Consider the following 14,631-nt stretch of genomic DNA (forward strand, 5'->3'; position numbering starts at 1 on the left):
GGCCTCTGAAAGCTAAATGTATTAGTCCAATAAAATGGTATTATTTTATTTTCTATATTTGTTTTATTTCTATTTGTTAATTTGTAAAGTGGTGATTGGTTCTTGTTAGTTTTTTTCAAATTTACATCTGCAGTCTTTATATTTTGCACAGTACTAGGGGACATTTTCTGTTTCTGTGGTGTTGCATTGTATGCAGAGTCTGGCATCTTGGGGGTTCAGTTTAATTTTTGTCTAGCGTTTGGAATATGTCCACTTTGAGAATTTACATCTGCTATCTTATTTTGCAATGTATAGCAATTTGTTTCTAAGAATATTGCTGACAATTCCTGTCAGTGTGGCAAGTGGTGAGCGATCATTTTCACTGGGGGGGGGGGGGGGGGCGTGATCATTTTCACGGGGGGTAGGGGCGCCAACTGATAGTCTGCAGGGGGGCGCCAGAGACCCTAGGCACGGCCCTGCATCTATAGTTCATGTAGTTATTCAATAGGGTTTTTGTGGAGGTGGATTTGAATAGAAAAAGGCAACAATAGCTTTTGTAGTTAATTATAGAATTTTTTAGGAGATAGATATTCATATAGTTTTTGGAGAGGTAGATTTGAAGAGAAAGGGCAACGATAGTTTTTGTAGTTAGCTGTAGAATTTTTTTAAGTGATAGGTTTTCATTTCTTTCCTGAATTGAAGGAGATTTGCTTATAGCATACTATTCATAGGGAACACATGCTGCAGGTAAGTAATTTGGTTTTCTTGCATTTAACCACCAGTAGTTTTTTTAATTTAAATGATATTTTATTGAAAACAAGTAACAAGACACATAATTATCCAATACTAGTAAAAAAGGCCCGTTTCTGTAGGCAAGGAAACGGGCCTTAGGCAGGCAATTCCCCCCCCCCCCCCCCGTGCTACGGCCCCTCGAACCCCCCCTTCCGCGAACCTGTCGTTCCCCCCCCGTGCCAGCGAAAACTGCCGCCACCACCGTTGTTGTGCTACCTTCCCTTCCCGTAGGTTCCTCAATCACGGAGTTAAACTTTCTAAGAAGATGATTGAGGAACCCACCCGAAGGTAGTGCACAACAGCGGCGGGAGGGGGGGTGCGGTTTTCGGCATTCTGGGGGGGGGGATCGACAGGTTTACGGGAGGGGGTGGGTTTCGAGGGGGCCATAGCGCGGAGGGGGGGTGACAGCTGATTCCGAGGCAGTAGAAGGAGTAGGGAAACACGCTGCGCGTGTTTCCCTACTCCTCCCCTTGCCTTGGAATCAGCTGTGTTGACATCAGTGACGTCCGTGCGTGTCTGCCTCGCAGACCACTTGCAGCCAGGGAGCCACGGTCCCAAGCATAGAACGTTGGAGGTGAGAATTATTATATAGGATGACAATCACACAATCAGATAGCATTAAGATATGAATAACATAACACAAGAACAATCAAATCAAACAATTACCTCACATTTTTTTGTTTTTTTTATACTCCACTCAATGTTTCCTATCAATAGCCCCAATACCCTCTTCCACCTTTCCCTTGCAAGCCCCACCCCCTTCCCTCCTCCCTCTCCTTGAGTACAAAAATGTAATCTTATGATAGTTGAAAGTTTTTTAACCACCAGTAGTTTCTGACAACTTTCAGTCTGGTTCATCATCAAAATAAATCTTTCAATTGTGCAGTGTTATCAGGGAAAACATCTGAGTCTGTATCTAAGTTTAACAGCAACTTCTTTTGTATTGACTTTTATGCATGCTTTCAATGCAGGTACCAGTTTCAAATCTTTCAGCCAGCATCCATGAAAGTGGAAAACCTGTGGTTGATAAACCTGAGCCCATCTTCTCCCAGGAAAGAGATCCAAGGTTTGCAGAGATGTTTGCAGGAATAACTGCTTGTAAGTAACATGGTGGGGCATTTAAAAAAAAAAAAAAATCTAAATCAGAATTCCAAACAGGAAAGAAGGTCATTTTAAAAAAAGATGGATGTCTATGGATGTGGATGGATCTTTTGTGTTCGAAAATACTATGGACGTTTTGTGATTTGGACATCTTTTTTTTGGTCCATTTTCATCATAAAAAATGGGTCTACCTCAAAACGTCTAAGTTTTAGTCCTGGATGGTTTTGTTTTGTTCCATTATAAGTCTTAGGAACGCCCAAGTTCCGCCCTGAACATGCCCCTGACACTCCCCCTTGAGATTTGGATGCACTTCTGTCGGACTTCAGAAAAAAACGTCTAAAAATAGGTTTTGAAAATACTGATTTGGACGTTTTTGTGAGAAAAAAGTCCAAATGCAGACTTATGCCACTTTTTGGACGTTTTTCTCTTTTGAAACTGAGCCCAGTAGTGGAATTAGAAAAGGAACAGAGAAGGGTGACAAAAATGATAAAGGGGATGGGAAGACTTTCCTATGAGAATAGGCTGAAGCGGCTAGGGCTCTTCAGCTTGGAGAAAAGATGGCTGAGGGGAGATATGATAGGAGGTCTATAAAATACTGAGTGGAGTGGAATCAGTAGACGTGAATCGTTTGTTTACTCTTTCCAAAAATACTAGGACTGGGGGGCATGCAATGAAGCTACAAAGTAGTAAATTTAAAACGAATCGATTAAAATTTTCTTCACTCAATGTGTAATTAAACTCTGGAATTCGTTGCCAGAGAATGTGGTAAAGGCGGTTAGCTTAGCGGGGTTTGAAAAAAGTTTTGGGTTTCTTCCTAAAGGAAAAGTCCATTGACCATTATTAAAATAACTTTGAGGAAAATCCACTGCTTATTTCTGGGATACTACTGTCAAACAATTGTGGACCGTCACTCTGTCCAATGACACAAAATGACAAAAAATATGCACAGAGTGTATGAATGCAAATATAATAACCCTAAGGGCTATTGACTAAGGTGAGGAAGAGTCTCATATGTAATACACGATAGTATTTCTTTCACTCAACAGGTGAATCACTTGTTTGTGTTCATATCTTAATCATTGACTCAGCCTCCACCATCCTAAGTCTACTAACAAAAAAGGTATACAGTGGGGGAAATAAGTATTTGATCCCTTGCTGATTTTGTAAGTTTGCCCACTGACAAAGACATGAGCAGCCCATAATTGAAGGGTAGGTTATTGGTAACAGTGAGAGATAGCACATCACAAATTAAATCCGGAAAATCACATTGTGGAAAGTATATGAATTTATTTGCATTCTGCAGAGGGAAATAAGTATTTGATCCCCCACCAACCAGTAAGAGATCTGGCCCCTACAGACCAGGTAGATGCTCCAAATCAACTCGTTACCTGCATGACAGACAGCTGTCGGCAATGGTCACCTGTATGAAAGACACCTGTCCACAGACTCAGTGAATCAGTCAGACTCTAACCTCTACAAAATGGCCAAGAGCAAGGAGCTGTCTAAGGATGTCAGGGACAAGATCATACACCTGCACAAGGCTGGAATGGGCTACAAAACCATCAGTAAGACGCTGGGCGAGAAGGAGACAACTGTTGGTGCCATAGTAAGAAAATGGAAGAAGTACAAAATGACTGTCAATCGACAAAGATCTGGGCTCCACGCAAAATCTCACCTCGTGGGGTATCCTTGATCATGAGGAAGGTTAGAAATCAGCCTACAACTACAAGGGGGGAACTTGTCAATGATCTCAAGGCAGCTGGGACCACTGTCACCACGAAAACCATTGGTAACACATTACGACATAACGGATTGCAATCCTGCAGTGCCCGCAAGGTCCCCCTGCTCCGGAAGGCACATGTGACGGCCGTCTGAAGTTTGCCAATGAACACCTGGATGATGCCGAGAGTGATTGGGAGAAGGTGCTGTGGTCAGATGAGACAAAAATTGAGCTCTTTGGCATGAACTCAACTCGCCGTGTTTGGAGGAAGAGAAATGCTGCCTATGACCCAAAGAACACCGTCCCCACTGTCAAGCATGGAGGTGGAAATGTTATGTTTTGGGGGTGTTTCTCTGCTAAGGGCACAGGACTACTTCACCGCATCAATGGGAGAATGGATGGGGCCATGTACCGTACAATTCTGAGTGACAACCTCCTTCCCTCCGCCAGGGCCTTAAAAATGGGTCGTGGCTGGGTCTTCCAGCACGACAATGACCCAAACATACAGCCAAGGCAACAAAGGAGTGGCTCAGGAAGAAGCACATTAGGGTCATGGAGTGGCCTAGCCAGTCACCAGACCTTAATCCCATTGAAAACTTATGGAGGGAGCTGAAGCTGCGAGTTGCCAAGCGACAGCCCAGAACTCTTAATGATTTAGAGATGATCTGCAAAGAGGAGTGGACCAAAATTCCTCCTGACATGTGTGCAAACCTCATCATCAACTACAGAAGACGTCTGACCGCTGTGCTTGCCAACAAGGGTTTTGCCACCAAGTATTAGGTCTTGTTTGCCAGAGGGATTAAATACTTATTTCCCTCTGCAGAATGCAAATAAATTCATATACTTTCCACAATGTGATTTTCCGGATTTAATTTGTGATGTGCTATCTCTCACTGTTACCAATAACCTACCCTTCAATTATGGGCTGCTCATGTCTTTGTCAGTGGGCAAACTTACAAAATCAGCAAGGGATCAAATACTTATTTCCCCCACTGTATAACTAGTACTGACCTATGAGCTAGCACACACAGTTGTCTGGGGCAGTAATTGGATTTGGTGGCACTCCCCCTTGACAAAGTGAATACGAAACGGGGACCTGTCGGGGTTTAAGAGCGCACCAACCTGCCTAAGATAAGTGCAGTGTGCATTACTTTATTAAGAATTTTGTACAAGTCACTAGTTATATACCTTTTTTGTTAGTAGACTTAGGATGGTGGAGGCTGAGTCAATGATTAAGATATGAACACGAACAAGTGATTCACCTGTTGAGTGAAAGAAATACTATCCTATATTACATATGAGACTCTTCCTCACCTTAGTCAATAGCCCTTAGGGTTATTATATTTGCATTCATACACTCTGGGCATATTTTTTTTGTTATTTCTGGGATAAGCAGCATAAAATGTATTGAACGTTTTGGGAACTTGCCAGGTATTTGTGACTGTATTGGCCACTGTTGGAAACAGGATGCTGGGCTTGATTGACGTTTTGTCTGTCCCAGTGTGGCAATAATTAGATAAATATAATGAAACATCACTTTTATCTATAGGTCCAAATTCTTATGTGGACAATATTTTTCTTTTGTTCCCTGTTTCAGCAAATTATTCAGATACTATTTCTATGTTGCAAAGATATTTTTCAATTATTGATGAATGGGCAACTACACATTTTTAAAAAAATGAATAAGCAAAAGACTAAACTTTTGTGGTTTGGAGATTGTGACTATCTTCAAATAACTACTACTACTTATCATTTCTATAGCACTACTAGACATACGCAGCGCTGTACACTTAAACATGAAGAGACAGTCCCTGCTTGACAGAGCTTACAATCTAATTAGGACAGACAAACGGGACAGATAAGTTAGTAACCATAGGCGCCCGGTATAAGAGGCTTGGAGAGGCTAAGCCTCCCCTGCTGTGCTCTGAGGGGTTTAAATTGTTGATTCTCCGAGGACAAGCAGGCTGCTTGTTCTCACTGATGGGTGACGTCCACGGCAGCCCCTCCAATCGGAATCTTCACTAGCAAAAGCCTTTGCTAGCCCTCGCGCCGATGCGCACCGCGCATGCGCGGCCGTCTTCCTGCCCGAAACCGGCTCGTGCCGGCCAGTCTTCTTTTGTCCGCGCTCGGTACAGTCGTGTTACGCCGTTCGCGCCCCTTAAGTTGACCTCGCGCGTCTCTTTTGACTTTTCGCTACAAAAAAAAAAAAAAAAAAGGATTTCGGAAGAAGACCTTTTCGGTCTTTTTCCCTTTCCTCTATTTTCAGTTTTTGCCCCGGTAAGTTTCTTTTCGTCTTCGGGGTAGGCCCTTTTGAGGCCTCAGGTCGAATTTTTTCTCCCTCTCTTTTTGGTGCCTTACGCAATCACGAGTTTTGATCTCGCCGGCGTGACTTTTTCGAAGTCTCCCAGCGGCTTCAAGAAGTGCACCCAGTGCGCCCGGGTAATCTCGCTCACTGACAGGCACGCGTCGTGTCTTCAGTGTCTGGGGGCTGGGCACCGCCCGCAGGCCTGTAGTCTGTGCGCCCTTTTACAAAAGCGGACTCAGGTAGCGAGATTGGCCCAGTGGAACGTTTTGTTCTCAGGCTCTTCGTCGGCATTGGCACCGGGAGTATCGAGTGCATCGACGTCGACAGCGTCCAGACCTCCGTCCTCGGCCGCGACTGCATCGAGTGCATCGAGGCATCGACCCTCTGCATCGGGCTGAGACATCGGAAGGCTGCGTCGGTGGTACCGGGACCTCCACTTCTGCTGATGTCGTCGGACAGTGGTGCTTCGACTGGAGTGCAGGTGAGGGCTGTCCATTCCCCTGCTGGTGGCGGTGAGCCTTCGGGTGGGTCTCCCCCTACCCTGAGGGCTCCTGCGGTACAGCCCCCCCCCCCCCCCCCCCCCGAGACCGACCTTCGGCCTCGGCCCCGAGGAAGCAACGGCTGGATTCTACGTCCTCCTCGTCGGTGCCGGGAAGCTCCGGTGACATGCTTCGTTCTAAAAAGTCAAAGAAGCATCGACACCGGTCCCTTCCCGTATCGGCACCGAGAGCTCAGGATCGCCGAGGGAGTCGGCACCCAGTAGGCATCGGCACCGAGAGGACCGCTCACCCTCTGTTCAAGAGGTGTCGATGCGCTCCACTATGGACAGCCCGGAACAGCCTCCACGCCCGGAACAGACTCTGACATCGACACCTACATCGGCTTCCACGTCTTTCTCCACAGCCGCTCTGCACGAGAGTCTCCGGGCCGTCTTCCCAGAGATCCTGGGAGAGCTATTGTGCCCTTCCCCTCCGGTACCGGGGGTGCTTGCGCCACCGGTACCATCGAGTGAGGCGCCAGCTGGCCCCTTGCCCGGGGTGAGGTCTCCGACATCGGTTTCGCTTGCGGTACCGACTGCGGTCGCCTCCCAGGAAGGCTCCCCGACGACGTCGGCAGAGGGAGCTTCGCCGGTGCAGGCAAGGGAGTCTACCTTCTCGACGCTCACCCACCGTGGCCGTGGTTCCACGGACTCGAGCCGGGCACGGCTTCAGACACAGGTCCGTGAACTTGTGTCTGATACCGATGGTGAGGCCTCGTGGGAGGAGGAGGAGGACATCAGATATTTCTCTGACGAGGAGTCTGATGGCCTGCCTTCTGATCCCACTCCCTCCCCTGAAAGGCAGCTTTCTCCTCCCGAGAGTCTGTCTTTTGCAGCTTTGTCCGGGAGATGTCTACGGCCATCCCCTTCCCAGTGGTTGTGGAGGACGAGCCCAGGGCTGAAATGTTTGAGCTCTTGGACTATCCTTCTCCACCTAAGGAAGCGTCCACAGTACCATGCATCATGTCCTCAAAAGACATTGCTGGCGAACTGGACCAAGCCATTAAGTAATCCCACATTCCCAAGAAGATCGAGTCCCAGTACGGATCCATGGGGACCCAGAGCTGATGCGCACTCAGTTGCCTCACGACTCTGGAGTTGTGGATTTGGCCCTAAAGAAGGCTAAGAGTTCTAGGGAGCATGCTTCGGCGCCCCCGGGCAAGGACTCTAGAACCTTAGACTCCTTTGGGAGGAAGGCCTACCATTCTTCTATGCTCGTGGCCAAAATCCAGTCCTATCAGCTCTACACGAGCATACATATGCGGAATAATGTGCGGCAGCTGGCGGGCTTGGTAGATAAGCTCCCTCCTGAGCAAGCCAAGCCATTTCAGGAGGTGGTCAGGCAGCTGAAGGCGTGCAGAAAATTCCTGGCCAGAGGGGTGTACGACACCTTTGATGTTGCGTCCAGGGCCGCTGCTCAAGGTGTGGTGATGCGCAGGCTCTCATGGCTGCATGCCTCCGACCTGGAGAATAGGATCCAGCAGCGGATTGCGGACTCGCCTTGCCGTGCGGATAATATTTTTGGAGAGAAGGTCGAACAGGTGGTAGAGCAGCTCCACCAGCGGGATACCGCTTTCGACAAGTTCTCCCGCCGGCAGCCTTCAGCCTCTACCTCTACAGGTAGACGTTTTTATGGGGGAAGGAAGACTGTTCCCTACTCTTCTGGTAGGCGTAGGTACAATCCTCCTTCTCGACAGCCTGCGGTCCAGGCTAAGCCCTAGCGCACTCGCTCTCGTCAGCAGCGTGCGCCTCAGCTAGGCCCCTCGGCTCCCCAGCAAAAGCAAGGGACGAGCTTTTGACTGGCTCCAGCAGAGCATAGCCGACATCCAAGTGTCAGTGCCGGGCGACCTGCCTGTCGGAGGGAGGTTGAAAGTTTTTTCACCAAAGGTGGCCTCTCATAACCTCCGATCAGTGGGTTCTTCAAATAGTCCGGCAAGGATACACCCTCAATTTGGCCTCCAAACTTCCAAATTGTCCACCGGGAGCTCAGTCTTACAGCTTCCAACACAAGCAGGTACTTGCAGAGGAACTCTCCGCCCTTCTCAGCGCCAATGCGGTCGAGCCCGTGCCATCCGGGCAGGAAGGGCTGGGATTCTATTCCAGGTACTTCCTTGTGGAAAACAAAACAGGGGGGATGCGTCCCATCCTAGACCTAAGGGCCCTGAACAAATATCTGGTCAAGGAAAAGTTCAGGATGCTTTCCCTGGGCACCCTTCTTCCCATGATTCAGGAAAACGATTGGCTATGCTCTCTGGACTTGAAGGACGCCTACACGCACATCCCGATACTGCCAGCTCACAGACAGTATCTGCGATTTCAGCTGGGCACACGTCACTTCCAGTACTGTGTGCTACCCTTTGGGCTCGCCTCTGCGCCCAGAGTGTTCACGAAGTGCTTGGCTGTAGTAGCAGCGGCACTTCGCAGACTGGGAGTGCATGTGTTCCCTTATCTCGACGATTGGCTGGTGAAGAACACATCCGAGGCAGGAGCTCTACAGTCCATGCAGATGACTATTCGCCTCCTGGAGCTACTGGGGTTTGTGATAAATTATCCAAAGTCCCATCTTCTCCCACTGCAGAGACTCGAATTCATAGGAGCTCTGCTGGATTCTCGGATGGCTCGTGCCTATCTCCCAGAGGCGAGAGCCAACAACTTGTTGTCCCTCGTCTCGCAGGTGCGAGCGTCCCAGCAGATCACAGCTCGGCAGATGTTGAGATTGCTGGGCCACATGGCCTCCACAGTTCATGTGACTCCCATGGCCCGCCTTCACATGAGATCCGCTCAATGGACCCTAGTTTCCCAGTGGTTTCAGGCTGCTGGGGATCTAGAAGACGTGATCCACCTGTCCACGAGTTTTCTCAAATCCCTGTATTGGTGGACGATTTGGTCCAATTTGACTCTGGGACGTCCTTTCCAAATTCCTCAGCCACAAAAAGTGCTGACTACGGATGCGTCTCTGCTGGGGTGGGGAGCTCATGTCGATGGGCTTCACACCCAAGGAAGCTGGTCCCTCCAGGAACGCGATCTGCAGATCAATCTCCTGGAGTTACGAGCGGTCTGGAACGCTCTGAAGGCTTTCAGAGATCGGCTGTCCCACCAAATTATCCAAATTCAGACAGACAACAGGTTGCCATGTATTACATCAACAAGCAGGGGGGGCACCGGATCTCGCCCCCTGTGTCAGGAAGCCGTCAGCATGTGGCTCTGGGCTCGCCGTCACGGCATGGTGCTCCAAGCCACATACCTGGCAGGCGTGAGTGTTAGATTGGAATGTAACATATGTTAGATCATCAATTATAGAGAAATCGTTTTCGATATAAGGATTAAAGTGGTATTGCCTTAAGGTGCGTACATACATGGTAAAGAAGATACGTTATGGTATTTCACATAGATTCCTGAGTTATAGATTGGCTTGTAACATATGTTAGGTCATCAATTATATAAAAATCATTTTCGACATTAGGATTAAAGTGGTAGTGCTTGTTCGTTAATAGCAATGAGGTTAGTCAGTCAAGTGATAAGAGTTTGGTTCTGTCTGGTTCATGATCATTCTTATTATTTAATAGTTAGGATGGTTATTTATGGTATGCCTTCTTGAACAGTTCAGTTTTCAGTAGCCTTCGGAGATAGTTAGGTCTTGCATTGTTTTTATGGCCTTCGGTAGTGCGTTCCATAGTTGCGTGCAAATGTAGGAGAAACTGTTTCTGTAATCTTAGAGAGAAATAGAAGATAGGAGACTGGTCTATTATTGGAAGCTTTGGAAGAGTCAAGGTTATATTTCTCTGAATGGGTCAGACAATTGCTGTTTTCCAAGCTATAGGTACGTTTCCAGTCGTCAAACTATTGGATACCATAGAGAGAGAGCTAGAGGAAGAAGCTCATAAGATGAAATCCCTAGCTAAGTGAATTGAACTGGGTCAAGAGCACAAGTATTTTCCTGACTGAACTTAGCAACTCTCATATGTTATCAATGTGGGGGCATTAAAGTCAAACCAAGAATGAGCTAAGGAGGGGGAGGGGTGGGTTTGGATGGGTGAACTAGACGAAACAGAGACTATGGTGCGGGAGTTTGTAGGTTGTGTTCCCAAGCAGATATAGAGTTGCAAGTACTAATCTTCGATGAGGAATGCAAATTCATTATTAGGCAACCTATTATAAATTATCCTCCATATGCACAGGTATGTTATTCTAGAGTGGGTTAACGTGCAGACTAGAGTAGGTTAGTCTGCTGTTGAGATGGACGTGGGGGAAGCCACTGCTTGCCCTGGGATTGGTAGCATGGAATGTTGCTGCTATTTGGGTTTCTGCCAGGTACTTGTGACCTGGATTGGCCACTGTTGTATGCAGGATACTGGGCTAGATATACCCAGTATGTCTGTTCTTATGTTTTATGTTCTAATGTATGTGGGTTATTCTAGGCTGTGCACAATGCACCAATTTTGTTTATTTTATTTCATTTATATTTCACCTATCCACTACACGCTTAAGCAGATACTGATAAACATTAACATAAAATGTATGCAATACATGTATACAAATCATATTTGGCCTATTGGTTATATAACCTAAAATTATAACATCAAAGTTAAGATAGTCATAGGCTTCTGAATAAGCATTTTTTGTCAGCTCAGAAAACCTGGTTCAAACAGTCTAGGATTAACAATCAATGGATGAAAAAAACACCGTGACGCCAGAATTGGATAAAACAAAATAAATGATCTTTGGTATACCTTACTGGTTGTCACAGTATTGTTCGTCTTGGACTGTCTGTACCACGTTCATCTAGTGATCTGGGGGCTGGTGGTTGGGAGGCGAGGCTAGTGTTGGGCAGACTTATACCGTCTATGCCCTGAAAAAGACAGATACAAATCAAGGTAAGGTATACACAAAAAGTAGCACATATGAGTTATCTTGTTGGGCATGACTGGATGGACCGTGCAGGTCTTTTTCTGCCGTTCATGTTACTATGATCTCTGCTCCTCGTTTGCCTCTCTGTGACTACTAAAATATACTTGCAGGCGAAAATCATTCAAAGTATTCGCAATTGGCAAACCAGGGGGAGTTCTCAATCTTTTGCACGAATATTCACATCACTCCCTTGGTGACTCTATTACCGTGCATAGGGGCCTCTACACACCCAGTCTGAATAAGGGAGTTTAACTGCTCCGCAAGGCTAAGTGTCTTTTGTACTTTTTATATATATTCACAAAAGTTTGCATTTTTTGGTATGTTATGTTAAGGCATTATAACAATTAGGGTGGAGGTGGTTTCAGTCGATGATTAAAACCTATGCACGGTAATAGAGTCACCAAGGGAGTGATGTGAATATTCGTGCAAAGATATGAGACTCCACCTGGTTGCCAATTGCGAATACTTTGAATGATTTTCTCCTGCAAGTATATTTTAGTAGCCTAGATTTTATTAGGAGTTAGTCAAGCCATTAAGTTTTTTTGTCTCTGTTTGACTAAGCATTATTTTTTCTGCAAACTCAAAATATCCCACTTAGCTTCCATGCTAACAGCAAATCATTCCACTTCTGTGCACCATTTGTTGAAAACAGTATTTATTTTACAGGCAGCTTGTACTTGTAGACAGCTTAAGCACTCCTTGAACATACTGTGGGAGACAGTGATGGTTTTCAAACAGAAAGTAAAGAGTACAACCTTATAATATCTGTGTACTTTGCATTGTGGGTGGAATCGCGTGTCCACATGCTGGTAGGAACTCCTCCTTTACATACAGCTAAATTAGCCGTACACGTTTATGCTCATTTCAATGAGGACAGTTTCAGTGAGGCCATTTTATGTTGGTTAAAACTCTATTTACCCACATCAGTGGCTTTGAAACTTGTCTTTCGTAAGGTGCAAATTAAGGGGCTCATTATATAGGTGTTCTCATACAAATGCAGGCCTACCTTCTTATTTATTATACTATTCTTCATATCCATAGCGGAAAAGAAAATGATGGCCTCGGCATCAGGCACTGGAAACCAGCAGTTGTACTCTCAAGGTGGCCCCTTCCAACCTGGGCACACCGCGAAGGGCTTCAGGTAAGTGCTGAGGCACTTCTACTGTAATGACTGTCTCTGGATCTTACTCTTACATACCCCTCCCGTATTCTGCTTTCTGCCTCAGCCCTGTATTCACAATATAATTCTCAATCAATCCCTCATGCACTCTCACCACAGTCTGCTTGCACAGGTGCAAAACAACTTCTCATAAACAAAAGAGAAGAGTTGGCAAATGGAAGCACGGTGAGTCAGGTCACCCTCAGCAAAAGCATGACAGCAGGGGAGGGATAATAATATAAAAACCATCTGGCAAACCCCTTATTTATTATTGATTGATGATTGATTTTTATTGCATTGTATCCCACCTATCCCACCTATTTGCAGGCTCAAAGTGGTCTTACATAGTGTTGTTAACATAGTTATGCCAGTATGTCAAATATGGTTAGTATTGTGTAGTATTGTGTAGAGCTTAATCAAGGAAGAAAGAAGAAGGGAGGGAGTTATCAGGTATTATAGAAGGTGGGCCTTTCTAACTGAGTGGGTTGGTGAAGTGGATTAGTGGGGCTGTAGGTTTTCACTGTAGGCCTTGTTGAAGAAATATGTCTTCAGAGATTTGTGAAAGGTAGTTGTTTCATCGATTGTTTTTCAGGTTTTCATGGGTAATGCGTTCCATAACTGCGGTTGCTCATGTAAGAGAAGGTGGTGACATGCATCAGCTTGTATTTTTAGGCCTTTACAGCTGGGGAAGTGTAGGTTGAGAAATTTGCGAGATGATCTTGTGGGGTTTCTGGGAGGTAGGTCACGAGGTTTAGCATGTAGGTTGGGGCGTCTGCGGTGAATGATTTTGTGTACAATCGTGCAGATCTTGAATGCAATGCGTTCCCTAAGTGGGAACCAGTGAAGTTTCTCTCTAAGGGTTTTGCACTTTCATATTTAGTTTTTCCATATATGAGTCTGGCGGGCCGTATTCTGGGCAGTTTGGAGTTTTTTTAATAGTCTGTTCTTTGCAGCCAGTGTACAGTGCGTTGTAGTAGTCCCAGATGACTTATTACCATTGACTGTACCAAGGTACGGAAGATGTATCTCGGGAGGAAGGTTTTACTCTTTGAGTTTCCACATGCAGTAGAACATCTTTTTCGTAGTGTTTTTCACATGGTCATCAAGAGTGAGGTTTCGATCAATGGTGACTCCAAGAATTTTCAAGTTTTGTGAGACAGGAAGAGAACAGTATGGTGTGGTTATGGTGAAGAAGTATTTTGTGTTATATTGTGAGGTAAGTACCAGACGTGTTTTTTCTGCATTAAGTTTTAGTTGGAATGCATCTGCCCAGGTGTGCATTATTTGGAGGCTTTGGTGATCTCGTTGGTGATTTCATTTAGATCATGGTTGAACGGGATGTAGATAGTGAGTCATCTGCATATATGTAGGGGTTGAGATTTTGATTGGCTAGAAGTTTGGCTAACGGTATCATCATTAGGTTGAATAAAGTGGTGAGAGGGGGGATCCTTGGGGCACTCCACATTCAGGTGTCCATGGTAGTGATCTGTTCACGTTCATTTTTACTTGGATGATCTTGTGGTCAGGAATCCTTTGAACCATTTATTTGTTTGCTATCCATTTGAGAACTGTGCCTCCTACTCCGAAGTATTCTAGTATATGTAAAAGTATTCATGATTAACCATGTCAAAGGCGCTGAACATGTCAAATTGGAGGAGTATGTTGTTACCAGTTGCAATGCTTGTCTAAATGAGTTCATAGCGGACATGGAACTGTTTCGGTGCTGTGATTTTGACCGAAATCCTGATTGAGACTCGTGTAGGATTGAGTGTTTATTTAGGTATTCAGTAAGTTGTTTCGTTACTATGCCTTCCATGAGTTTGGTTATAAGTGGAATAGATGCCACTGGGCGTATAGCTGGTTAGGTCCATTATGCTTTTCTTAGCATCTTTCGGTAGCGGAGTAAGTAGGATGTTTTGGAGTCTGTAATTTACAACAAAGTAAGAACATAAGAATCAGCATACCAGGACAAGCTGAAGGGTTCATCAAGCCCAGATCCTTTGCCAATAGTGACCAGTTTCAGGTCACAAGTATCTTGCAAGATCCAAAAAGAGTAAAACAGATTTATGCTGCTTGTCCAAGGTATAAGCAGTGGATTTTCCTAAGTTCGTCTTCATAATGGGTTATGG

At 45.7% G+C, this 14,631-nt stretch overlaps 1 protein-coding gene across 1 annotated transcript in view; it reads left to right on the forward strand.

The window, feature by feature from the left end:
• ARNT2 (aryl hydrocarbon receptor nuclear translocator 2) overlaps positions 1-14,631 on the forward strand; it is a 434,272-nt gene that overhangs the window by 326,546 nt on the left and 93,095 nt on the right. Inside the window, 2 exon segments of the mRNA XM_030189838.1 lie at positions 1,743-1,869; positions 12,385-12,484. Coding sequence (XP_030045698.1) covers positions 1,743-1,869; positions 12,385-12,484 — 227 coding nt within the window.

Source organism: Microcaecilia unicolor, chromosome 1, assembly GCF_901765095.1.
Source record: "Microcaecilia unicolor chromosome 1, aMicUni1.1, whole genome shotgun sequence".
NCBI classification, from domain to species: Eukaryota; Metazoa; Chordata; class Amphibia; order Gymnophiona; family Siphonopidae; genus Microcaecilia; species Microcaecilia unicolor.